At 48.1% G+C, this 25716-nt stretch overlaps 1 protein-coding gene across 1 annotated transcript in view; it reads right to left on the bottom strand.

The window, feature by feature from the left end:
- Window positions 1–25716, bottom strand: part of UGT8 (UDP glycosyltransferase 8) — a 320715-nt gene that overhangs the window by 67656 nt on the left and 227343 nt on the right. The window contains exon 4 of the mRNA XM_086962163.1: window positions 7264–7340. Coding sequence (XP_086818289.1) covers window positions 7264–7340 — 77 coding nt within the window. The remainder of the gene's footprint in view (window positions 1–7263; window positions 7341–25716) is intronic.

A 25716-nucleotide genomic window follows, 5' to 3' on the forward strand; every position in this document is an offset into this window, starting at 1 on the left:
ACATAACGATTCAAAACTTAAAAGAAAATGGATTTCACCAGCTGTAGTGATCTCAATTAACTATAACTGATGTTTAACTATAAATCGTGCACAACTATTTATCCCACATATTAAATCACTCATGACATGTTCGGTAACATCATTGATAACATGACTGCAACATCTGAAATTACATAATTGCTGACAAGACTGTGCATGGTGGTGGGTGAGTTATAGTTACCTTAAGGCACAAATTATAGTTACTTGAGATAGGTATAAGTAATGCGTTACTTACCTGTAACAGCAGTTATCCAGTATTGGTATCTTTCATAGATTCACATGCCTGAATCATTCCCCGTCGTTGGGATGGGAGTCCCCGATCAGCTATCACCACCCTCTGGAACCTTCCTGGAAGGAGCTCTAGTCCCTCAGATATTCATAAGCACAGTGCTAAGCAGGTGTTTCACTGAGAAAACTAGGTGAGCCCTTCCAAGGGAGGTGGGTGGGTTGCATGTGAATCTATGAAAGATACCAATACTGGATAACTGCAGTTACAGGTAAGTAATGCATTTCCTATCCAGTATTAGGGTATCTTTCATAGATTCACATGCCTGAATCAGAGTAGTAGGCAATGATAAGGACATTTTGAATGGTACAGCATATACAAATTCACCAGATAATAACATATCAATGTGAAACATAGAAGGTACCAAATTGCAATCAAAGAAAACATTAAGGTATACAATAGAGAAATGTGCGTATAGAAGAAAGGATGGTGGGATGAAGAGAAGGCTCACCTCTAATGAAATAGATGACGGAGCACCTCCTGTCCCACTGCAGCATCCTTCATGAGTTCTGTATCCAAGCAGTTTTGCTTGGTAAATGTATGCAACGTCTTCCATGTTGCCGCTCTGCAAATGTCTGTGATGGGCACACCTGCAAAGAGTGCCATGGAGATAGAAATCGCCTTAGTGAAATGGGCTCGAACCTTGGAATGCAAGGGTTGTTCGCTTGCTGGTGACATAAAAGTAATAGCCCCAGAGATCCAACGAGAGATACTTTGTTTAATAAGTGGAAGACCCTTCCTAGGTCGACTGTAAGCCACAAAAAGTTGGTTGGATTTGCGGAACGACTTTGTCCTGTCAAGGTCAAATTTAAGGCAGCGTTTAAGGTCTAGAGAGTGTAGGGCTCTTTCTGCCGCCGTTTGAGGATTTGAAAAGAAGGTTTGTAAGACTATAGGCTCATTGAGGTGAAAGTCTGATGGGACCTTAGGCACAAACTTAGGATGAGTTCGCAGTATAACCCTATCATGTTTGAACTGATGGAAAGGGTTTTGAATTGAAAATGCTTGAAGCTCACTTACTCGCCTTGCAGATGTAAGGGCTAGAAGGAGTGCCATTTTCCAGGAGAGATATTTAATATCAGCTCTGTGTATCGGCTCACAAGCGTGTTTCATAAGCTGAGCAAGAACTGTGTTGAGTTGTCAAGTGGGAGGCAGACACTTTCCCGGAGGAAACGTCCTGAATAGAACTTTGAGAAAATGTTTAATCAATCTGCTAGACCAAAGAGAAGGGCCTGCAGAAGATCTCCTGAAAAGGGATAATGCTGCCAGGTGAACTTTAATAGAGGTATGAGCAAGACCTGAGTTTGCCAGATGGAGAAGGTAAGGCAATATTTGTTCTGGAGAAAAAGAAAGAGGGTGTATCTTTCTTGACTTGCACCAGATGCAGAACCTCTTCCATTTTAAGGAATATGTTTTGTTAGTACTGTCGGCTCGAGCCTGAGCCAGAACTGCCCTGCAGTCCAGAGGAATGTCTAAGCCATGGAATTCTCTGAAGTCAGGAGCTAGGCCAATAATTTGAGAGATGCTGGATCCAGATGTTGGACTTGTTGCCAGTTCATTGTGAGGAGAGAGGAGAGAGGGAAAAGGTTTCAAAGGGATCGGCGGTTCCAGGGAGAGAAGATGGAGCTCTGTGAACCAATACTGTGTGGCCATGCTGGAGCTATCAGGATGAGCATGCAAGGTTCTGCTTTCAACTTCCTGATGACCCTGGGAATTAGGGGAATCAGTGGAAAAGCCTATGCAAAGACATTGAACCATGCAATCGAAAATGCATTCCCTACAGATTCCCGTTGGGGATGCCAGCTTGCAAAGTTTTGGCATTTGGTGTTCTGCTTGGCAGCAAATAGGTCCAAGAGAGGGGTGCCCCATTGGGAGAATATGCGGTCGAGAGTCCGCTGGTTCAACTCCCATTCATGACACGTTGTCTGTTGCCTGCTTAGTGAGTCGGCCAGCACGTTTTCTGTTCCTGGAACATATTCTGCTCGAAGGGAAATGTTGTGATGAGGCAACCAGTTCCAGATCTTTTGTGATTCGCGAGAGAGTGTCAGAGAACGAGTACCTCCCTGCTTGTTCAGTTAGTGGATTGTTGTGGTATTGTCCGTCCGGACAAGCACTAGATAATTTTTTGATCCTGGGAAGGAACGCCTGTAGAGCCAGATAGACAGCTTGCAGCTTGAGGAGGTTTATGTGAAGCTTCCGTTCGGAAGGAGACCACTTTCCGCTGATCCGGAGTTCTTGGAGGAAAGCTCCCCAACCTTGCATCTGTTGTGTTGATCTGTGGAGAAGCTGGTAGTAAGAAAGGCAGGCCTTGAGAAAGATTCCGTGGGCGAGTCCACCAGTGCAGAACAGTGACCATCTGAGGGGTCACCTGAATGACATAGTCGAATGATCCTTCGCATTGAATCCATTGAGCCGACAGCGCTTTTTGGAGAGGGCGCATGTGGAGGCGACAGTGAGGAATCAGCAGAATTCTGGAAGACATCATTCCGAGAAGGATTTTGAAAAAGCGCACTGAGAGAGTCTTCTTGGATTTCATGTGATTCACCAAGTAAAGAAGTCTGTTCTGTCGCTCTTGTGATGGAAAAGCTTTCTTCTGGGTTGTGTCGAGAGTAGCATCCAGGAAGGTTATTTGCTGAGAAGGCTGAAGGACAGACTTGCCCTGATTGAGAGTGAGTCCCAAGGGATTGAAAAGCTGTAGACAGGCATTTGAAGACCTAGTCGCGCCTTCTAGAGAAGGTGCCTTGACGAGCCAGTTGTCGAGATAGGGAAAAACCTGATGGTGTTGTTGCCTGAGATATGCAGCCACTGGAGAAAGCCATTTCGCAAAAATGTGTGGAGCTGATTTGAGTTCGAAGGGCAGGACACAAATTGGTAATGTCTGCCTGCCACGGCGAACTTCAGAAACCTTTTGTGATTCCAGTGGATAGGCATATGGAAATAGGCATCTTGAAGATCCAAAGATAACATGTAGTCATTTGCGTTGAGAAGTTGAAGCGCTACTTGGATGACAACCATGCAAAACGATTGCTTCTTTAAGAATTTGTTGAGACTTCTTAAGTCTAGGATTGCTCCATTTCTTCTCCTTTTTGCGCACAAGGAAAAAACGGGAGTAAAACCCCTTTCCCCGTTGACAAAGAGGAACCCTTTCTATAGCCCCCTTCTGGAGCATAAGTGAAAGTTCCAGGAGTAAAAGGTGTAGATTTTTGTGAAGCATAGGCCAGGGAGGGTTTTGGGGAGAAATTTGAATGAACTCCAGCGAATGTCCAAACTGAACTAGTTCAAGGACCCAACGGTCTGTTGTTATTTGTTTCCAATTGTGCAGGAAATGGGATATTCTTCTTCCTACGCTGGAGGGTGGAACGGAAGTGGAGACCGGAAGTAGTGAAAAGTCATTGTCGCCGAGCAGCGTCTTTCTGTCGCCCTCTTTTTCCTCGAAATGAGGACTTAGTGTAAGAGGATTGTTGTTGTTGTTGACGTTGCTGGTGTTGCGGTCGGTATTGTTGGCTGGAGGAGGAATAGGAAGATCGATATTGTTGGTGGCCTCCTCTAGTAGAAGACTGCCCTCTTCCCCTTGAGCAACGAAAAGGAGGGTTTTTAAATTGAAGGGTACCCAAAGCCCTAGCCATGTCGGTTTCCTTTTTTCTTCCCTGAAGAGCTTCATTAATATGTGTGCCGAAAGGAAGCTGACCGTCGTAGGGCATGTCCAGGATTTTTGCCTGTAATTCCGGCCGGAATGAAGTCACCTTCAGCCAACCTTGGAGTCATAGTACAGCAGTGCCTGCCAGTTGGCGGAAACCAGTCGAGGCGATATCCATCGCACAATCGATGATTTCGGACACCGAACGTTCGCCCTCCAGCAAGATCTTCTTTGCTTCTTTCCTCGAATCATCTGGCAAGGCACCCAAGTATGGAGAAATGTCCGCCCACATCTGTCTGTTATAGCGCCCTAACAGTGCTAAGGAATTACATGCACGCACTGTCAATGCTGACATGAAAGAGAAACGTTTCCCAATATTATCAAGCTGTCTACGTTCCTTGTCTGGAGGAGCGGACAGCGGAGCATTAGGGTTTTTAGATTTCCGCTGAACAGCCTGTGTGATTACGGAGTCATGTTTGGGATGTCCGGTCAGGCAGGCTGGAGCGGTGTCCGTAGCTCTGTATTTTTTATCTAGCCGAGGTAAGACTGGTGGAACCAAAGATGGGTTGTGCATTATCTTTACACCCTGATCCCATATGTAGTCTATAATAGGCAAAGATTTGACAGACTTTTTTAAAGGTTCCTTTAAGTCATAAAGGAAGCAATCCTGTTGGTGAGAAAGCATAGGGATCTGGAAACGCTGTGCAGCCCTTTCCAAGATGTTATGAAAATCCCTGATATCCTCAGGAGGCGAGTCAGCTTGAATAGGCCCCGGAGACACTGGACAGGGGATATCATGGAGTTCTCCTTCCTCTTGTCGATCATCCTCCTCATCATCCGTGGACGGTGACGGTGGAGGTGGTGGTGTGACAGACACAGGCTGTGGAAGCAGAGGTGGAGGCTGTGGCCTTGCAGCAGGGAGACAACTGGAGGAGGAGACGTAGCAGAAGTTGGAAATCTCTGCTTATAGTCAGTAATGAGAAATTGGAGATTGGAAACCAAAGACGCAGGTAGACAAACCATGGGAGGGTGAGGTGGATAGCTGTCTTCAGGATAATCTTTCTGGTCCTCAGGTTCTTGGTCGTCATAGTCCGAGCTGTCTTGGTACTTGACGTGAAGTTCAGATGGACTTGTCGCAGTTCTGAACATACTGCCATCGTCTGAATCTTCCTCCTCTTCCAAAAGGTGAGTTGGAGGTAATGGTTGGACCCTACTAGGAGAAGTCAGGGCAGGTGTCAGCATGCATTTTGTTATCTTGAGATGGGCATACGCACTTTGTATATTGGACTCTGTTGACGAGCCCATCGATGGTGTAGTCGTCGACGGCGAAGCATCAATGGGCAAAATTGCAGGCAAAGTCGATAAAGCTCCTGTTGATGGAGCCGTTGTCATCGACGGAGCTCTCACCACGATGTCGTTGTCGGCGAAGTCCCTCGTCGATGACGGGGAAGACGTCGACGGAACAGTTTTCGCGATGTAGGCGTCGACGCGCACGTCGGCGATCGTAGCGACGACGCTGGTTTGGACGTCGACAATGATTTCTTTATTTTTATCATCGACAAAACAGATTTACCAGCCGTCGACGATGAAGACGTCGTCGTCGACGTGGACAATGCTGAAGACGCCAAAGAGGTAGAGACAGCTGTAGACGGAGATTTTCTCGTCGTCGAAGCCACTGTCGCGAGGCAGTCGTCGACGAGGTGGAACTAGGCTTCTTAAAGGTGTGTAAAACCTCCTGAGGAGAGACTGTCTCTGGTAAAGCCTTAGGGTGTGCCTCTAAAGACTTTTTGTGCGTCTTCTTTTGAGGGGGCTGCGACGAAGGTCCTGGAGAAGCAACTCTGGAGCTTTTTTGAGAGGACTTTGAAGACTAGGAGGGGCTCTCACTCTCCTCAGAAGACAAGGCTTGGTCTTTGTCCTTAAGTCTATGCAGCCAAATTAAAAGACGTCCCTCCCGGTCTTTAAGGGTCTTTGAAGAAAAGGTACAACATACCTTACAGTCCTTTGAGGAGTGATCCCGTTAAAGACATTAGAGACAGTCTTTGTGTTGGTCATCAACATGAAGTCTCTTTTTACCACAGGAAGCAAACGGCCTAAAAAGGCCATTCTTTGGAGTATGTGGCATGAAGATATTGAGAACTTCACACAGAAGATGGAATCTTGAAGAAAAAATCACTGGAAATCCAAAGAAAGCTGAGCAGAGCTCAGTGGAGACTCCCTTACCATGATGTGCAGTAGAAAATCTGAGGGACTAGAGCTCCTTCCAGGAAGGTTCCAGAGGGTGGTGATAGCTGATTGGCTCTTCTCTAGAGTTTGGTCCATTTTGCAAAAGGACATGGACATGTTACTAATGTGAGGCCCTTGGCCTATTACTCTATATGTCTAATGGGACATTACTTTATTTATGTACCGGGGACTCCCATCCCGATGACGGGGAATGATTCAGGCATGTGAATCTATGAAAGATACCCTAATAATGGATAACTAGTGAAATTCATTGAGTTTTTTTGTTTAAAATGTTACGATGTCATAGAAATTATCACCTAACTATAACTTACTTTTTTCAGTGGAAAGTTTCCTTCCCGGTTATGGAAATGTATATTCCTTAGATTCCAGAGGCGAAATCACAAAACATTTTTGACTGGCACTATGTATGTCCTTTTTAGTACGGTATGGCAGTTCTTGTTTCAAATACATTTTACTACTGGATTATGAAAACAGAATCCTGGATGTTGGAAGGTGTGACAAGAACAGTGGTGCATATTCGTTATGCAGCATGTCGTGGGTGCAGTGATGTGTTTTGGTTTTTGTTTTGTGCTGCTATATTTTTGTGCTGCAGTATTGCAAAGTAACATTGCTGTTTTGTATTAGTGCTGGGATGCATTCTATTTTGGCTGTTTTGTTGTGGTCTGTTATGTATTATTTGTGTGACGTTTCTTGTTTACTTTAGATATGCCTACAAATGCTGCTACATTATTTCCCAAAAGTGGCACATGACTTTAAATTTGCCATGCCATTCAACCATTTACCACTGTCTAAGGTGATAAAACACTGTGCCTCGTACTCTTCAACTCTTCAAGACACCATTCATCCCAAACCTGTGGCTGAAACTCTGTCTTAAAACAGTCCTTAAGCTGCATTAAGTAGTCTAAAAACTAGCTTGTTGTGGCCAATTCTTTGCTTTCCATGCTTTATCTGCCAAAACAGGACAATGCACACTGAAGAGAAAACTGGGAATGTGCGTAAGAATCGTAAACATGGAGCATTTCCACCAATTAACGCGCACTGCAAGAAATCTTTCACTTACCAAGCAAGTCATTTTGTGGTAACCACTCCACAAGCTTTGTGTTGTTTCCTAAAAGTTTGGGTTTAGATCCGGAAAACCTGCAATAAACAAGCAACACAAGACTTCAACTTATTGTTCAAGAAACAACATTTTTTGTTAAAAAGGCATCTCTACATTATATAGTGTTTTCTCCACCATCATTGTCCTTAATCATTGAAATGTGGTTATTAACCAGCACCATGACCTTCCACAGAGGTTAACTTTGCAAAATGTTAATAGTTTTGTCAATCACGGTACAAATGCAACACTGCATGGTCTATTGGGATTCCTTCAGTGAAGTCAAAACAGCACATTCAAGTTATTGCTTGGAAAATAGAAACCTCCGGTCAATCTGGAGGTCATCTGTATTATTTCTGGCAATAGATACAATCAATCAATCAATCAGAACATTTGTAAAGCGCACTACTCACCTGTGGGGGTCTCAATGCGCTGGGGGGAGGTGCTGCTACTGCTTGAATAACCAGGTATTGAGTTGTCTTCTGAAAGTTAGCAAGTCCTGGGTCTGCTGTAGGAGAATGGAGTGGGTGTTCCAGGTCTTGGCGGTGAGGTGGAAGAGCAATCTACCGCCAGAGGTCGCTCTTCGGATGCGCGGGACGGTGGCGAGGACAAAGTCGGCGGAGCGGAGCTGACGGTTGGGGGTGTAGAAGATGAGTCGTCGGCTGAGGTATGCCGGGTGACTTGTGCGCGTGGGTGAGAAGTTTAAAGATGATCCTCTTGTTGACGGGGAGCCAGTGCAGGTCTCTCAGGTGGGGTGTGATGTGGCTGCAGCGAGTGATGTCAAGGATCAGGTGTGCAGAGGCGTTCTGAATGAGTTGTAGTCGTTTCAGGAGTTTGGCCGAGGTTCCTGCGTAGAGGGTGTTTCCATAGTCCAACCTGCTGCTGAAGAGGGCCTGGGTGACCGTTCTTCTTCTTTCTGTGGGGATCCACCCGTAGATCTTGCGGAGCATGCGGAGGGTGTTGAAGCAGGAAGACGAGACAGCTTTGACCTGCCTTGTCATGTAGAGAGTAGAGTCGAGGATGAAGCCCAGGTTGCGTGGTTGGTGGGTGTTGGTGCTGTTCCCAGTGCGGTCGGCCACCAGGAGTCGTCCCAGGTCGAGGGGGTGGGGCAGAGGATGAGGACTTCTGTCTTGTCTGAGTTTAGCTTCAGATGGCTGTTCTTCATCCACTCAGCGACAGCTTTCATTCTTTCGTGGAGGTTGGTTTTTGGAGGTGAAGGGTTCTTTGGTGAGGGATAGGATCAGCTGGGTGTCGTCGGAGTAGGAGATGATGTTGAAGTCATGCAGTCGGGTGACGTGGGCGATCAGTGCCATGTAGATGTTGAGCAGTGTTGGGCTGAGGGATTAGCCCTGGGGTATGCTGCAGATGATCTCGGTGGCTTCGGAGCGGAAAGGGGGAGGCAGACGCTCTGGGTTCTGCCAGAGAGGAAGGAGGTGGTCCAGTCCAGAGCCTTGTGCACACCACTGGAGTCAAGCTATCCTGGCTGAATGTATGACATTGTTCTGCATTCTGTCCATCAACTGTTGTTTTTACATTTGTCACCCCGAGTGGGATGGGTATGCTCAGACGTGAGTCCCATGCTCTCCACACCACTGGAGTCAAGCTATCCTGGCTGAAGACGGCTGATAGCCAGAAACCGGTCCTAGGATGCTTGATTCCGGTCCAGTAAAGACATGGCTTGGCAGTTCGGGCTGGACTGTTTCCATGAGGCATAGGGTCAAGGCTGATGTGCATATGGCCATGTCTGAACTGGGTTGGTGTGGAGTGCAAAGAAACGGTGGATTTAGGCCCAGATCTCTGTACTGGGGTGAATGTATGACATTGTTCTGCATTCTGTCCATCAACAGTTGTTTTTGCATTTGTCACCCCGAGTGGGATGGGTATGCTCAGACGTTAGTCCCATGCTCTCCACACCACTGGAGTCAAGCTATCCTGGCTGAAGACGGCTGATAGCCAGAAACTGGTCCTAGGATGCTTTATTCCGGTCCAGTAAAGACATGGCTTGGCAGTTTGGGCTGGACTGTTCCCATGAGGCACAGGGTCAAGGCTGATCTGCATGTCTGAACTGGGGTGGTGTGGAGTGCAAAGAAACTATGAATTTAGGCCCAGATCTCTGTACTGGGGTGAATGTATGACATTGTTCTGCATTCTGTCCATCAACTGTTGTTTTTGCATTTGTCTCGGATCCCAGCATCGTGTAGGGGTGTGCGTAGGGTGTGGTGGCAGATAGTGTCAAAGGCAGCTGACAGGTCAAGGAGGATGAGGGCCGCGGTTTCACCGTTGTCCAGCAGGGCCCTAATGTCATCAGTGGTGCGGTGAGGGCAGTTTTGGTGCTGTGGTTGCTGCGGAACACGGACTGGGATGGGTCCAGGATTCTGTTCTCCTCGACGTAGTGGGTCAGTTGTTTGTTGACGGTCTTCTCAATGACCTTCGCCAGGAATGGGAGCAGGGCGACAGGCTGGAAGTTCTTGAGGTCCTTAGGGGCCGCCTTGCCTTTTTTGAGTAAGGCGCTGATCTAGGCGTGCATCCAGCTCTCCAGGAAGGTCGCTGTCTCAAAGGAGATGTTGATGGCTTTCCGGAGATGGGGTGCGATGGTGACGATGGCTTTGTTGAAGATGTGGTGTGGGAATGGGTCTGACGGAGATCCGGAGTGGATGGTGTTCATGATTTTGATGGTGTTGTCATCACTTATGTTGGTCCAGGAGAGCAGGGGATCGGTGCGGATGGTGGCCGTGGGGACGGAGGTCTCAGTGGCTGTCGAGGCGGTGGTGACATTGAAGCTGTTGTGGATATCTGCATTTGTTAGAACCGGAGGTCTCTGGTTGGCACAGGTATGCACTTGTGACAAGTAAGGACCCTCAGCTCCACGTCAGTGCAAGGGAACTACTCCTTTGAATAACCCCTGCTCACCCTCTAGGTAGTGTGAGGCGAGCAGACAAGGCTAATCCTCAGGGCGATAGTAAGTTAAGCATTCATGATCACACACAGTAAACCCACTGACCCACCACAAATGGACACCAGTCGTATGGTTGTATCAAAAATACGTATACTTTATATAAAAGATAGATTCAAGCAGGATTATCACAAGACCAGAATAACGTTTAGTAAATTGAGGTCACAAGATCACAATAGGCAAACTTAGTCTTTCAATGTTCGTTGTTTAGCAAGGTACGATGACAGGGAAATAAGAACGTTGCGGACCCTGGATCTGATATAAACTCGAGACGGAGTCCAAGTGTACCTTGCTGGTGAAAGTCCGAGGCGTTTCAGGCATGGCTACTTGTGAGGGCAGACCCCGAACGAGGCCGACGGTTCTCTAGAGGGTCTCTCCGGCTCAATCCCCCTCGAGGAGCGAGGTGAAGGAGCTAGACTGTGTAGGGTTGCGGTGATCCGGGATCGGTGCAGCTCACGGGGCGAGGCGCCATTCAGGCCTGCGGGGCGTACTACTTCTTAGCACGCCGGGTCTGACTCGTGGATCTGTTGAGGGCATCGAGTTCTCGGGCAGATGGGTGCAGGACCAGGCTTCCGGTACCACAGTACGGGGAGGCCTTTCTTGAGGTGTGGCACGAGCCTAGGTATGCAGGAGCGCAAAGCGAGGCAGTCGGGTACGTTACGACGTACGGACCGTCCGAGGCTATAAGATGCTCTCCGTGCAGCTTCCGGCTGGAGAAGATGAGAGGTGCGGAGCTCGCTCCGTAAGCGGCGAGGTGACAGGAGAGCAGGCGGCCCGGCACTGAAGCGGAGAGCGGCTCAGGGATGAGCGGGGCTCTCTACGGTGGGGCGACCAAGCTCCGAGCTGTCACAATCTGGGAGAGGGCGAAGGCACCCGAGTCACAACTCTGGCGAGGGAATAAGAACTGAGGCCCAACAGCAAACGGACACTAGCAGATAGAATCAAATGGTCCTGGGGTTCCGATCAGGGGACACGCTCTCGATCAAGCCCTTGGAGATTGTTTCAGGCACAAGTCTACAAAGTCCTTTCTGGTCCTTTCCTCTCCGTTCTCAGCAAGGCACCACTGCAGGCCAGTCTTACAGGATACAGACTGGTTTCCGTCCTTCACCTTCTCTTGGTCCTTCTAGTCAGGCAGAGGTTCGTCGTGGTCAAAACTGGATCTGATTTGTAAGGAGCGGAGCTCCTATATTTATACTGCATTTCTTTTGTCTTAGCAGGCCAGGGGGGCCTGAGCCTAGTTCAACCCGGTTCTGAAGTACTTTGTTGACAGGACGCTGCCGTCTTCTTTCAGGGTGCAGGACAGAGACATCAGACGCTCCGCAGGAGGTGGAGCCAGCATTGTAGTGGTGGAGCACAACCCTATTCAGAGTCAAGGACTACTCCGCCCACCAATCCTGGTGTAAGCATCTCATTCACCACCTTGAGCACCCGACTATCCCCCGGGAATCTCCCAGCCCTGTCACTCACACAAACCCAGTCAGCAGATACACATCCTGGCAGAGGCGGTTGAACAGTTAGGCGAGCAAAGGCTAACTTTCTAAAAGTAGCATTTGCAAACACAGGATATTAAAATAAACCTTACTAAAGGAAGTATTTTATTATTCTGAGTTCAGGCATACTAAACTTGACCTGCTACCCGGTTCCCTGAGCCTGCCGGTACTATAGCGTGTAATAGCTCCGTCAGCTCATCTGGCCTAAGAGAACAGGGAGCCCTTCAATAGTGAATAACGAGAAAGGGCGGTAATTCACTACTTGGACAGGCCACACTCTAGGCTTGTCCTACTTTACGCTTACAATGCACCCTGCCCGTAGGCCTACCATAGGGGTGACTGATATGAAGGTGAGGGAAGGTTCTGGGACTGGCAAGTGTGGGCACTTGCACAGCCAGCGTGACAGTACGGGACTGTACGCGGGGTCAGCAATGGCGGACCTGAGACATATCTTACGAGGCCGCTTCTGTGGGTGGCGCAACCAGCGCTGCAGGCCCACTAGCAGCATTTGTATCTACAAGCCCCGGCACGCCTCGTGCACTTTACTGGGGACTAACAGTAAACCAAATAATCCAATCGTGGAAATCAATTACACATACACTTTACATCGAGAGCACTTGCACTGCAGCACGGATCGGCCGTGGCGCAGTGCCCTGAGCATCAAACACTAGCAAAACATCTGAGGCACATCAGCAAAAAGTGGAAGGGAGACTCACGCCAAGGTGTCAGGTCTAACAGCATTCTTGCGATGGAAGAAGGTGGCAAGGGAGTCGCACAGGTCTTGCGAAGGTGGGATGTCATTGGTGTTGGAGCTGGGGATGGAGAGTTACTTCACGATGTTGAAGAGCTCTTTGCAGTTGTGTGCGTTGTCGTCTAGGCGGTCTCTGAAGGAGGCCCTTTTGGTGGATCTGATGAGGTGCTGGTGTCCGCGGGTGGCATTCTTGTGGGCTGCGTAGCTGTCCGGTGTCGGTTCGCTGTGCCATTTCTTCTCTAGTTTTCTGCAAGTTTGCTTGGAACCCTGGAGGTCCTTGGTGAACCAGCTGACTTTCTTGCTGGTGTGTCTGTTGGAGGGTTTCTTGATCGAGGGTGTTGGTGCAGTCGTTGATCCACTGTCTGAGGTTGCGGACGGCGGTTTTGGGGTGGATGAGGTCGGTGTGTGGGCTCTGGGCGAGGATGGTAGTTAGCTGGTCTTCCGTGACTTTGCTCCAGCAGCGGCAAGGGATCTGTTGGGTACGGTGGTGGGTTTCCAGAAGGTGAAGTGGATGCAGCGGTGGTTGTTCCAGTGAAGTTCGATGGTATGGTTGAAGGAGACGTGGGAGCTTGCAGAGAAGATGGGGTCAAGTGTGTGGCCGGCAGAGTGGGTGGGTGTTGTGACGAGCTGTCTGAGTCCGAGGTTGGCGAGGTTGGCGATCAAGGTGGTGGAGTTAGTGTCATTGTTGTTCTCAAGGAGGAAGTTCAGGTCCCTGAGGAGGATGTAGTCTGTGGAGGTGAAGACGTGTGTACTGACGAAGTCAGCGATGGAGTCGCTGAACTGTGGCCGAGGTCTGGGGGGTCTGTAGACAAGGTTTCCTCTGAGGGTGGTGTTGGGATCGTTGTGGATCTGGAAGTGCAGGTGTTCGTCCATGCTGAGGGTGTCGTCGGTGTTGGTCGAGAGTCCGAGAGTGTTCCTGTGGATGATGGAGATTCCTCCTCCTGTTCCGTTGGTGCGGTCCCAGCCGGTGATCTTGTACCTGTCCGGTATGGCTATGGCGATGTTGGGTGCTGAGGAGGGGTTCATCCAGGTCTCTGTCAGGAAGGCGATGTCTGGGGATGTTGAGTTGAGTAGGTCCCAAAGTTCAACGGCGTGTTTGCGGGCGGAGTGGGTGTTGAGAAGAATGCATCGGAGGTGGTTGCGTTCTTTCACCATGGGTGGGTTGGTGGATCGCATGCTGGTGAAGCTGCAGTTCGGGCAGGAGAAGGGTCCTTGGGTGCGCTTCAGGGTGGCCAGGAAGCAGGTATGTGAGCGTCCAGTGTTGAGTGCATGGTGGGTGCTGGCATCCTAGCGGAGACGGGCGTTGTGCCGTTCGCGGGGGCCAGGGGTTCTGGCACTGGGCGCTGTCCAGGGGTGGACGGGCTTACGTTAGGTGAGCCTTCGTCGCACCAGCGGCGTGTCCGCTGTTCGTGGCTGCCATAAGAAGGGGAGATGGGAGGGAGGAGCAGCTGGGAGGAGGGAGTGGCTGAATGGGTGAGCTGTTGGCGGGCCGCAGAGGACGCAGCGTTTGGGAAAATCCAGGGGGAGGAACGGCGAGGGATACAGAAGGCAAAAAAGGGGGGAGGAACAGCGAGGGATACAGAAGGCAAAAAAAGACACAGGGCACTGAAATAATACAGGAAGGACAAGGAGGAAGGAAAACTAAACAAATAAACAATTAAAACAAAAACTATACAAATACAAAAAAAAGCAGACCTACGGCCTACCTCTGGCCACCAGGGATGAGGCGCAGGTGGTGGCCTGCGGGTGGAGGAGGGCGAGGAGGGCCTCGAACTCTACTCAGCAGCGGCAGCTGAGGCTCAAGGGCACGGTCACATAGGTGGTGCTGTGCAGCTTGGGGAGCGACCTGCCTATAAAGGGTCAAGGGTCGCTCTCCTCACCGCGCAGCGGGCGCCATAAGAAGGGGAGGTGGGATGGAGGAGCAGCTGGGAAGAGGAAGTGGACAAATGGGCGAGCATGGTGGGGCCGAAGGGGGGACGCAGCGGCGGGAAAAAACGTGGGGAGGAACGGCAAGGGATATAGAAGGCAAAAAAGGGGGGGAACGCGAGGTATACAGAAGGCAAAAAAAAGGACACAGGGCACAGAAATGATGCAGGAGGGACAAGGAGGAATGAAAACGAAACAAATAAACAATTAAAACAAAAGCAATACAAATACAACAAAAAGCAGACCTACGGCCTACCACTGGCCACCAGGGATGAGGAGCAGGTGGTAGCCTGCGGGTGGAGGAGCGACCTGCCTATAAAGGGTCAAGGGTTGCGCAGAAGAACTCAAACCAACAGTTCTGCATCAAAATGCCAGGTGCCAGTAGAAACCTCATGTTGGTCATTCTAAGTAAATTAAGTCAAAGTGTGACCTGATTTATTAAAAAACTATTCATCACATAGGGTCTAGATGCTGCTTTTATTAACAAGTCTGTTTAGATGTGTAATGCAATATTATGCTAGCTACTTTCCGCTGTGTTACAGTACAGACAAGGCATTTCTTATTGGTTTATGCATACTTGAAAGAGATGTATTAATTGTCTCATTTTAATTAATGTAAACCACCCTTATGCATTATGATGAATACTGAATGCAAGGGAAAACGTCTATGCCCAATACCAATTGCCAAAAGTGAGTCATGCTTTCTGGATTAGCCGTAAAGACCCATATCTGCTCTTCGCTGTGATCAACCAGTCATTAAAGTGGAAATTACCTTTACCGCCATTGTGGATAGTTTGATTTTCATAGATCTGGGCTCCTTGTAATGGTGTAAGTCTATAATGCACATCGTTAATTCATGATGCCAAGTAAAGTCCTAGGTTCTTCCAGTAGAACTCTATCGCAATTGTAATTTTTGAGTAACAATATCATAGTGTGCTGTTAAGGAAATCTACAATATAGCGCTTTCTGACATTAATGTGGACATTTAGCAAGGTAAGGTTCTCTTCTTTGCCCCTCATATTCATCGATAAAAACAACAAACATTTGAAAATTTTACTTGATTAGACCATTAGAATGTTGAGAGCTCCACTGAAGACAATGAGGTAGCTCAGGGCCAATAATGGTTTAGGCCTTTTGCTCTAACATTCCAGTTTTTGCCTTTCTTTTTCTCCCTTTTTAAGGTAGAAAATTCCACCCTCAGCGCTAAGGGGGCGGGGGGGGGGGGCCGAGCGGCGCTCGCATGCTCGTGACAGAGCCGCTGCGTCACGAGCCGCGGTTGAGCTGTGCTCATGACGGAGCGGTTCCGTCATGGCCCCGCCCGCTCAATGGAATGCCCAGCGCAGGCGCGGAATTCGCGCCCCGCAGGGGCGCCGAGCGGGCCATGACGGAACCGCTCCGTCATGAGCGCAGCTCAACGGAGGCTCATGACAGAGCGGCTCCGTCATGAGCATATAAGGGGTTAATCGAGGGTCTGTGTAACTAGTACATTTCCCTTAAGAATTCCTTGAATTCACCATTTTTGACTTGATTATGATTAATATATGTACAGATATCTGTGGACCTTTAGATGTTAATTGCACGCAGACAACTGTTTTATCAGAATCACAGATATAGCAGTATGACAATAAAAGGGCCAACCCTTTGAAAAGAGGGCATGGTACACAGTGAAATATAAATTGAAATTCTATTGACGTGTACGCCCTCGGGCCGATACTATACCAAGTATAAAACCTGAATAAAATTTGTTTTAAAAAAAAAACGTTAACCAGTTTTTGCCAGGTAACTCCTGACAGTTGCAGGCTCCCTGGAATACTCCTGAATAACTTTCGTGAATTCCATTTTCCCATGAAAAATAGTGCAACTGCTAGTGCAACTGCAGTGGCTAACTTTTAGGATTGTTTTCTACATTGCTAAACAAATTCACTGTGGCCAAACGCCTTCCCTTGCACCCCTACTAATACTGGAAGACTCCATTCTCAATCCCATCTTGTAAAAGTCATATATTTACTCCAGGCCTCGATAGAACTACATACAGGACTTCTTCCATGGTGGAAAGAAGTTTGTGAAAAACCAGAAATGTGTAACATTTTAGGTGCTCATGGTCATAAATTGACAGGGAGTTAGGGGCATATTATCAAGGGGGTTTGTCTCCGCTTTTTTGGCTTTGAAAGCCGAGAAAGCGGAGATAAAATTACCTCCCTATCACCTAGCTGTCGCTAACACCAGTTAGCGACAGCTAGTAGGAGATAGCGACCATCTTGGGCCCCGCTTTGTCAGTGATATTTATCACTAATGACATGCAAAGTGGCGTGCCAAGATGTTAGCGACTGGAAACAGTCGCTAACATCGCTATCTCCTATTACCAACTTTTGGAAATATTCACGCTAAGTGCGAATATCTCCAAAAGCTAACACCTGCCCTGAGCAGTTCTTAGCCATGTTATCCAATGGGAGGTGGATAACATGGCTAAGAGCATTAGCTCGGTAATGCATGAATATCGCTGACTTTTCAGAGATATTAATGCATTGCGGCCGATTTTTATCGCATTTGCGATAAACCTTGGTTTACTTGCGATAGAAATCGCCGCAGCTCAGCGGTAAATTTTTATCTCTAACCAAGCAATAGCGATAATTATCGCTATTGCTTGGTAATATGCCCCTAAGTTCCCAGCTTGCAATGACAACTCCCTACACCTGCCATGTTACAATATTCTCACAATGATCAAAACTAGGGCTTATTGCTACATAGAATGCAAACCTTTTGATTGTTGGTGTTCTTCACGATATGTCTTTGTGTATGTATTACGTCCTTCCACTAGAGCTCACTTCACACATATGATGTGATGCTGCTGTGTTTTTTTCGGTACTGCTTCTCTTTAGGTGACATAATGCTGGTGATATGATTCATACCCTGACACAGTCATACCCATATACTCATGTGTCACTCATGTAGAGGTCAAATATGCCTCAAGTTCACTTTACTAGAAAATATAATAGGGGTTCTGCCCAAATTACCCTCCCGTACCTGAGCAGGAGACATCAAAAAGATGAAAAAGTAGAAAAAAATGGTACTGCGGGATCAATCAACCATTTAATTACAAACAAGAAATAATTAATTATCCTGTTGCTTACCAATATTATAAGGCATTCATATTCAAGATTTTCAAATAAACATATACGCAAGTCAACAAGAAGAGTGGCGCCAAAGATAAACAAACATGAAATATATATATGTAACATTACAACATACTCCATATCTACAAGTCACAATTACAAACTGTACATTACAGATATTACAATCTATCTATACATACATACGTGTACCCTAAAAAAATATATGTACAACATTTATCACAGTATCCACTCCTAGTTTCGAGTGAAATACATCCTAACAGGGAAGTCCCACACTATGCGCCAGAGCTGTCAATTCTCTACCTACAACATGTTCATCAGGGCGCAAAAAAATGAAACTTAGACTAAGTTATAGAATGATGGGGACTCCTTATGAACAAGGTGTCGGCGCAGTCGCGGTCGCGTTTCAGCCAGATGTCTTTAGGGCTTCATCAGGACATGGGTACTATAGCACACAGGGCAGCCAGCAGAAAAAATATATATGGAATTCCAATCCCACAGGGGGCTGGGTAGCTACTTCGTCTACAAGGGACCAAACGTGTCTCTAAAAGGAGGACTGCAAATGCCCAAAGGTGACGTCCAGTCATGTGGTCTAATCACAGGAATCCACTGGGAAAATTAATTGTAGTCTCCTGCCTCTGAATGGGGTCAGTGCACGCCAAACTTCATCAACGGGCATTCGAAACGGCCCCCGGCAACAATCTGTGTGGTCAAGTTCACTTTAGGCCTGTTCATACGCTGTTACCTTTTTATGGGCTTTGCGGCCATAAGTTGACGTCTTTTGTCTCCTACAATATTTCCTGTTGTGGTTGCAATGGGTGAGTAGGTGGTATTGGGTGGTTACAGGGGTTTCTAAAGATGGGATTTTGTTTGCTTTTTGTCTTATATTTATTATTTGTTTTTGGTTTTCCTTTCACTCATTCCACATTGTGGACTGTGCAGAGCTTAACATTTGGCCAACATTGCGCATTCATACCCGATATGATGTTCTGGCCTTACTCCATTTGAACAGTCGTCCGTTGCACTTCTGCCCTCTGTATGGGGCTATACACCTATTATTCTTAACGGCACACTGTTACTTCTCTGTCCAACCTTGCTATACTTTACCTACACTGGGCCTGACCAATCAAGTAGTCTTTCATGATGGCTAAAACAAGCCTCACTGAAAGTTTAAAAGTAGTTTCAGTGAATATCAAGAGACTTAACCACCCTGTTAAATGCAAGAAAGTTGAGAACTGCTTGTTTAAACTTACGGCTGACGTAATCTTGCTACAAGAAACCAAAATAGGATCTAAAGAGCCTGCTTCCTTTAATAATAAATGGACAAGTAATGTCATATGTTCTCCTGCGATGAACAAGAACAAGAAAAATAGGGCTATAACCATGATCTCAAGCAGGTCGTATCCCAAATTATTATCTCATACCTCTGACTTAAAAGGCAGGTGGGTGATTACAAAACTTTGTCAAAATGAGAAATGTACTCACATCATTAACCTGTACGGCCCCAACGCCACAGCCCCTGCTTTTTGGAATTCCATGGCTGACACCTTAAATCCCTGGCGATGAATTAATAGTAAAGGGGGGAGGATTTTAATCTTCCCCTTGATTTAACTCTAGCTAAACAGTCGAGAACCTCTCTCCACTCATCAAAATCGCATAAAACCTTATTAAATATCTGTTCTTGATTTAGTTTTAACGATTGTTGGGGGCTCCCACATCCCAATTCTAGAGACTGAGGGCCAGATGTAGGTAATCCTAATTTACCGATTCTAAAATACCAAAATTTACCGATTCGGTATTTTAGAATCGGTAAATGCTATGTAGGAAAAAATTCAGTAAGTATTACCGAATCGGTCCGATTCGGTATTTACCGAATCAGTATTTACCGAATCTGTAATTCCCATTCATTCCTATGGGCCTAGAGGCCCATAGGAATGAATGGTATTTACCGAATCGGTAAATACCGATTCGGTAATGGGGGAACACATTCAAGGATGGCAGGGTGGCACATTGACACCCTGTTGCACCCCTAAATCGAGCATGTGTGCACATGTGGCACACATACATGCCCTAAGAGCATGCATGTCTGCCACATGGCACTTTTGGAAATGCACAAAAATGCTTTTCCAAAGGTTTTTGATATTTACCACCAACTTTTAGTTGGTGGTAAATACCGAATCCTTAACTATGCAATTTACTCATTGGAGTGCTCTCTACATTGCAGATTCTGTAATTTACTGATTCAGTATTTTAAGGAATCGGTATTTTACTGATTCCTTAAAATACTGATTCGTTAAATTACCAAATCTGTAAATTGGCCACCTACATCTCAAAAGCCTAATACCGGTCGGTAACGGCCGAAATTCGGTAATTTCGGCCGTTACCAACTGGTATTAGGCTACCTACATCTGGCCCTAAACCTTCTTTTCTCACCGAATAACTCATACTCGAGAATTGTTTATCTTCTCATCTCTGGCGCTTAAACTCCCCTTATTGAACAAATGGACAACCTCCCTAGGCTGATCTCTAATCACTTGTGCATATTTTTTACGATTATTGGGACTAACTTCAAACAAAGGAAACAGAATATGGCATTTTAATGATGATTTGATTAAAGATGACATATTCAGACCCCACCTTAAAACAACAATACTTAACTATATCAATAAAAATAAGACTCCTGTTGTTTCCACCCCTACTTTTTGGGATGCACTAAAGGCTACAGTCAGCGTCTCATTGATAGACATACAGGCAAAATTAAACAGAGTACACAATAATAAGCTGTGCAGTTTAGAAAATGGATTCAAGATACTTGAGGCACTCCATGCATCTAATCTAGATGGCTCCTTCCCTTAACGAAAAAGAAATATGAATATAATAGACAACGGAGTGAGAATGGAAAGGGGCGACCACTCGGTCCCCCCGAACGTATGGCAGAGTGCCTCGATCCCCCCGGGAAGCCATTTTGGGCGGGAGGCGCGTCTCGGCTGGTATGCCCGAAGTGGCGTAGCCGGGGCGCGCTTTTTTCCCGCCCTAGAGTGGGCTGGCCTAGACACTGACGCGGCCTGTGCTCTGAAGCTGCACCTCCTCGCTGCCCGTGAGCTCGAGACGGAACGAAGAGCCAATTTTGAGCGTTTTAATCGTTCTTGTTTGTTTTACAGTTACTTTGTTGGAGAATGCCGAAGAAGGTGGGAAAACGCATGACTACTGAACAGATGCTGCGTGTTCTCATGAAGGAGATGTCCGAACTCAAGAAGCGGGTGGATAAGAACGAGGAAGGGGGACCAAAACGTCCTTTGGCGGGAGCAGCCCCGGGAGGGAAAAACAAGAGGCCCAGGAGGGGAGCAGCGGGAGAAGACATCCCGGGTCCCAGTGCCCCGCTCGAGGCACCAACTCCCGTGCCGGAGGAGGGGAATCCGATTCCCGTTGTGGTCACCCCCGTGTCCGAGGATGATATGCCGCCCGAACTGGCAGCACAATTGGCAGCGTGGTTGGGTAAAGGTAACGAGGGCGCCACGGCTGTCGACGCGCAGGCGCTGATAAAGCAATTGCGTGAGAAACGGGAAGCAGCCAAGGTATCCGTGCCGGCTGCAGTAGTGGACAAGACACCAGGGACGATTGCGACCACAGAGGCAGCGTCAGGTGCAGGTAAGCGGCCATTGCCGATTGCGAGGGATGAGTCAACACCCTCTCGGAGAGAAAAGTTGGGTCAACATGTTCCTTTGGCAATTAAGGAAAAGATTTGGGCGGGGGAGTATGTGAACATTTTCTCATTGCTTGTTGATCATTATGAGGTGGAGCATGTTAAGAGTCAGAAGGATCTCATGCATCCGAGTGTTTGGCGCGCAAAAATGGCCGCCTTTAAAGTGAATGAGAATATTGGCAATTGGGGCAATGCTTGGGGAATTTTTACGTCAATCTTGGGGGAACGTAGGCCTGAGTTGCTTTCCGAGTTTCCAATCTATCAATCACGAATCATGGGGTACTCGACATCGCACCAGGGTAACCATTGGTTCTGTTACGATAATCTTTTCAGAAAGGCAAAGGAGCATAATAAAAGTTTAACCTGGGATTGTTATGATTCTTTGACTTGGGATAAAATGAAGGAGACAGGAATGTTAAAAATGCCGTTGGTAGGAAGTAATGTTGGCGAATCCTCCCGGCAATATGCGGGGACGCCCTTTCGATCAGGTACGGGTACCGACGATTACTCGAAACCTGCCGGCAATACTGGAAAAAGGGGTTTCTGCTTTAATTTCAACAGAGGTAAATGTACTAGACCCCAGGGATCGTGTAAATTCAAACATGAATGTAGTGGTTGCGGGTCGTCCCATCCTGAGTCCACGTGCAGAGCCAGAACGGGTGATAATGGGGGGAGAGGAGGCGCCAAACAGGTCTAACGTAGTCCGAGGGGCGCCTTTACCAACCCCGATTGATACCCTGGCGATGATTCCCTGGCTCAGTGAATACCCGGATCGTACTTCTGCTGGGGTGCTGCGGAACGGTTTTTCGTATGGTTTCCGCATCCCGGTAGGGGACTTTCAGGGTGTGGAGAAGTGCAAAAATCAACTTTCCGTCCTGCAGCATACGCCTGTAGTACAGGATAAGATCCGTAAAGAGGTTGCACGAGGTCGGGTCGCCAGCCCGTTTAGTGTACCCCCGGTTCAGAATTTTGTTTGTTCTCCCTTAGGGGTAGTACCCAAGAAAGACCCAGGTGAGTTCCGACTGATTCATAATTTGTCAGCTCCGCGAGGTCTTTCTGTAAATGATGCAATCGATCCAGAAGTGTGTTCGGTGCGGTACGCATCCTTCGATGAGGCCGTAGCCATTTTGAATCGCCTGGGGCCCGGGGCGCTGATGGCGAAGTCAGATATCGAGTCAGCGTTCCGATTGCTCCCGGTACACCCAGACGACCAGCGTCTCCTGGGATTCATGTTTCAGGGTTGTTATTACATGGATAGGTGTATGCCAATGGGGTGCTCTATATCCTGTGCCTATTTCGAGAAATTCAGTAGTTTTCTACAATGGGTCTTCACAAAGAAAACGGGTTTCCAATATGTAATGCACTACCTTGATGATTTTCTGTTTCTTGGGGCAGCCGGGGATCTTGAATGTGGCCGGGCCTTGGCCGAATTTTGTGTGTTAATGAAACAGTTTGGTGTGCCATTGGCGCCGGGTAAAACAGTGGGTCCTACGACTTGCCTCGAGTTTCTGGGGATCGAGTTGGACTCCAGTGAGGGTTGTTTCCGTTTGCCAGCTGACAAAGTGTTGAAGTTCAGGGCTGCACTGCAAGTGTGTATAAATGCATCGAAAGTTAAGCTGCAACAATTACAGCAGTTGGTGGGACAGTTGAATTTTGCCCTGAGGGTAATACCAATGGCCCGCCCCTTTTCCCGTTCGATTGCCCAAGCGATGGTCGGCCTAAAAGAGGGCCATCATCGCACGAGACTATCGGCTGAGGTCCGCCAGGACATGCGTATTTGGTTAGCATTTCTGGCGGACTTCAATGGTCGAATCATCTGGAATAAACCAGCCGTGTCCTCTGAAGAGCTGGGGCTATGGACAGATTCAGCAGGAAGCATAGGTTTTGGCGCCATTTTCGGCACAAAATGGTCGGCACAAAAATGGCCGACATGGTGGCATGAGAATGGTCTGACGAGTAATATTGCTTTCCTGGAACTGTTTCCCATCTTGGTGGCCTTGAGAACATGGCCCGATGGGTTCAAAGATCACTCTGTCATATTTTGGTCTGACAATATGACCGTGGTCGAGTGTATCAATAGTCAGGCAGCACGTTGTAAATTGATTTTAAGATTGCTCAAGGAAATTGTTTTACTGTGTATGCAATTGAACGTGCTATTCAGAGCAAAGCATGTCCCAGGGGTGATGAATCAGGCGGCTGACGCACTGTCTCGTTTTCAAATGCAGGCTTTCTCGGGTTTCCTCCCCTCAGCGGACCCAGAGCCGGCACCCTTTCCCGAAGCTCTCTGGTCTCTCGGTGCCCCGAACTTCGTCACCTCGTGGGAGAGAGTCTAGCACCAAGGACGAGGAAGGCATACGAAGGGGCGTTTCGGGCCTATTTAGCCTTTTTGGGGACTGATAGAGAGGGGCTTTGGGGCCACGAGGAATGGGTGGTGCATTTTCTGATGTCCTTGCGTAGGGCTGGGAAGTCGGTGGCTACGGCCCAGAGGCATCGTGCTGCCATTTCCTTTGTTGCCAGGGCTCATAATATCCAGGACCCGACAGCGTCTTTCATGGTACAGAAAGCGCTGCGAGGGTGGCAACGCCTTGAGGGTCGCAGAGTAGACGAGAGGCGCCCGATAGGTTTGGATAGGTTGGCCCAGTTGTTGGCCACACTCCCTGCCACATGCTCATCTCAGTATGAGACGGCATTGTTCCGAGCCGCTTTTACGCTTGCATTTCACGGGGCAATGAGGGTGAGCGAACTGGTAGCAAGGAACAAACTGGATGTGGCGGGGGGTTTGTGCCAGGAACACGTTCAGATCAGAGGAGAGACGATGACTGTCTCCTTTGTCAGGTCCAAGACCGATCAAGATGGGATGGGTGACTGCATAATCATACGCAGGATTCCCGGGTCCTCCATGTGTCCGGTAAAGTGTTTAGAGGACTACCTAGCACGAAGGGTGGCATCATGGGGGGGGACGTTGTTGAGACACGCGGACGCCACCCCACTGACGAAATTTCAGTTTCAGCGGGTGCTTGCGATGTCAATTGCCGCTGCGGGCTTGAACCCGGGCGAATTTGGGACCCATTCCTTTCGTATAGGGGCTGCTACAGAAGCTACAGCCAGGGGTCTTAATGTAGAACAAGTGAAACGAGTGGGGCGTTGGTCCTCTAATTGTTATAAGAGATATGTGCGGTTGCACATGTTGTGAAGCTGTCATAATGTACTCACGCTTCTTGTTTTTCTTTGGTTTTCAGTTGCGCAAGCCTACGAGGCGGGGCGGACTATGCAGTCGACCCAACACCGGGCCAGCGGTCAGACATCACCGACTGTGAAAAAGGAGGTGTGGGTCGTGGGCCACTCATACGTGAGGCGCGCCGCAGACGTATTCAAAGCAGGTGACATGATTCACGTAGCTGGGGAATACGGGTACAGGGTGTCCTTCTACGGAAGAGGCGGTCTCTGTATTGACCAGTTTCAAACATTTTTCGAGGGTTTGTTAGGGCGGACGAGGTCACCGCCGTCTATAGTTATAGTACATGTAGGGGGCAATGATTTGGTCACCACCGGTAGACGACTTCTCCTGGAGGCAATGCTTTCCACTGTAAGTTGGTTGGCGAGGAGAGTTCCGGGGTGCACAATTGCGTGGTCCCATTTGATTCCACGAAAGGTGTGGCGGGGGGCTATTTCTATTCCTGCTTTGAATCATTCTGTTAGAAAGCTTAACAACAAAGTGAGTAGGTTGTTCCGTTCCAGGACATTGCATTCTATTTCTCATGGTTGTATTAATGATGACAGTATGTATTTGGGGGATGGTGTGCATTTGTCTCGGGTGGGGAATGAGTTACTCATAGGAGACTTCTTAGCATGGTTGAAAACGTTGAAACATGACCTTTAGGTAGGAGTTTTGTGGGGGGTCCGGATAGCCGGTCAACTATCCGGCCTGTGGCGGTAAGGTCATGATCGGTGAGCACTAATTGGAAGATCCCTATGAGTGGGCGTCACCCAACACGGATGGGAGCGCTCGGGAGAGGTGGCCTTTGGCCCCTCAACGGGGAGGCGGTCCCTTCTAAGGATGGGTCGCCGAAAGAAAAGGAAAGGCGGTCAAGGCCCCTTCCTGTGTAGGAGGGGTTACAGCCCCCTCCTGGGGAATTTCCCGGGGCCAGTGACATCTGCGACGGCAGATGCGGTAAGTTGTGTGGGGTTGGGGGGAGGTCTACGATACCTTCTAGATACCTCACACGAGTCTCGAACGACCTTTAACTGGCGTCGAGTTTATAGGTGCCCCCGTCAAGTCAAGGGAAATTGGTAGTAGTTGCACTTGAGTACGCCTCAGTGCTGTCGCCCCTCCCAAGTGGGGGGGGTATGTCTGGTTAGGGATCTTGACACCGGTTACGACCTTGCCGTTGGCCCTTAAACGTTAGGATGTACAATTTCAATATTTCAAGAAAATGTTTTGTAGGATGTTAGTTCGGCTAGGAG

The sequence above is a fragment of the Lissotriton vulgaris genome, chromosome 3_1 (genome assembly GCF_964263255.1).
Source record: "Lissotriton vulgaris chromosome 3_1, aLisVul1.2, whole genome shotgun sequence".
NCBI classification, from domain to species: Eukaryota; Metazoa; Chordata; class Amphibia; order Caudata; family Salamandridae; genus Lissotriton; species Lissotriton vulgaris.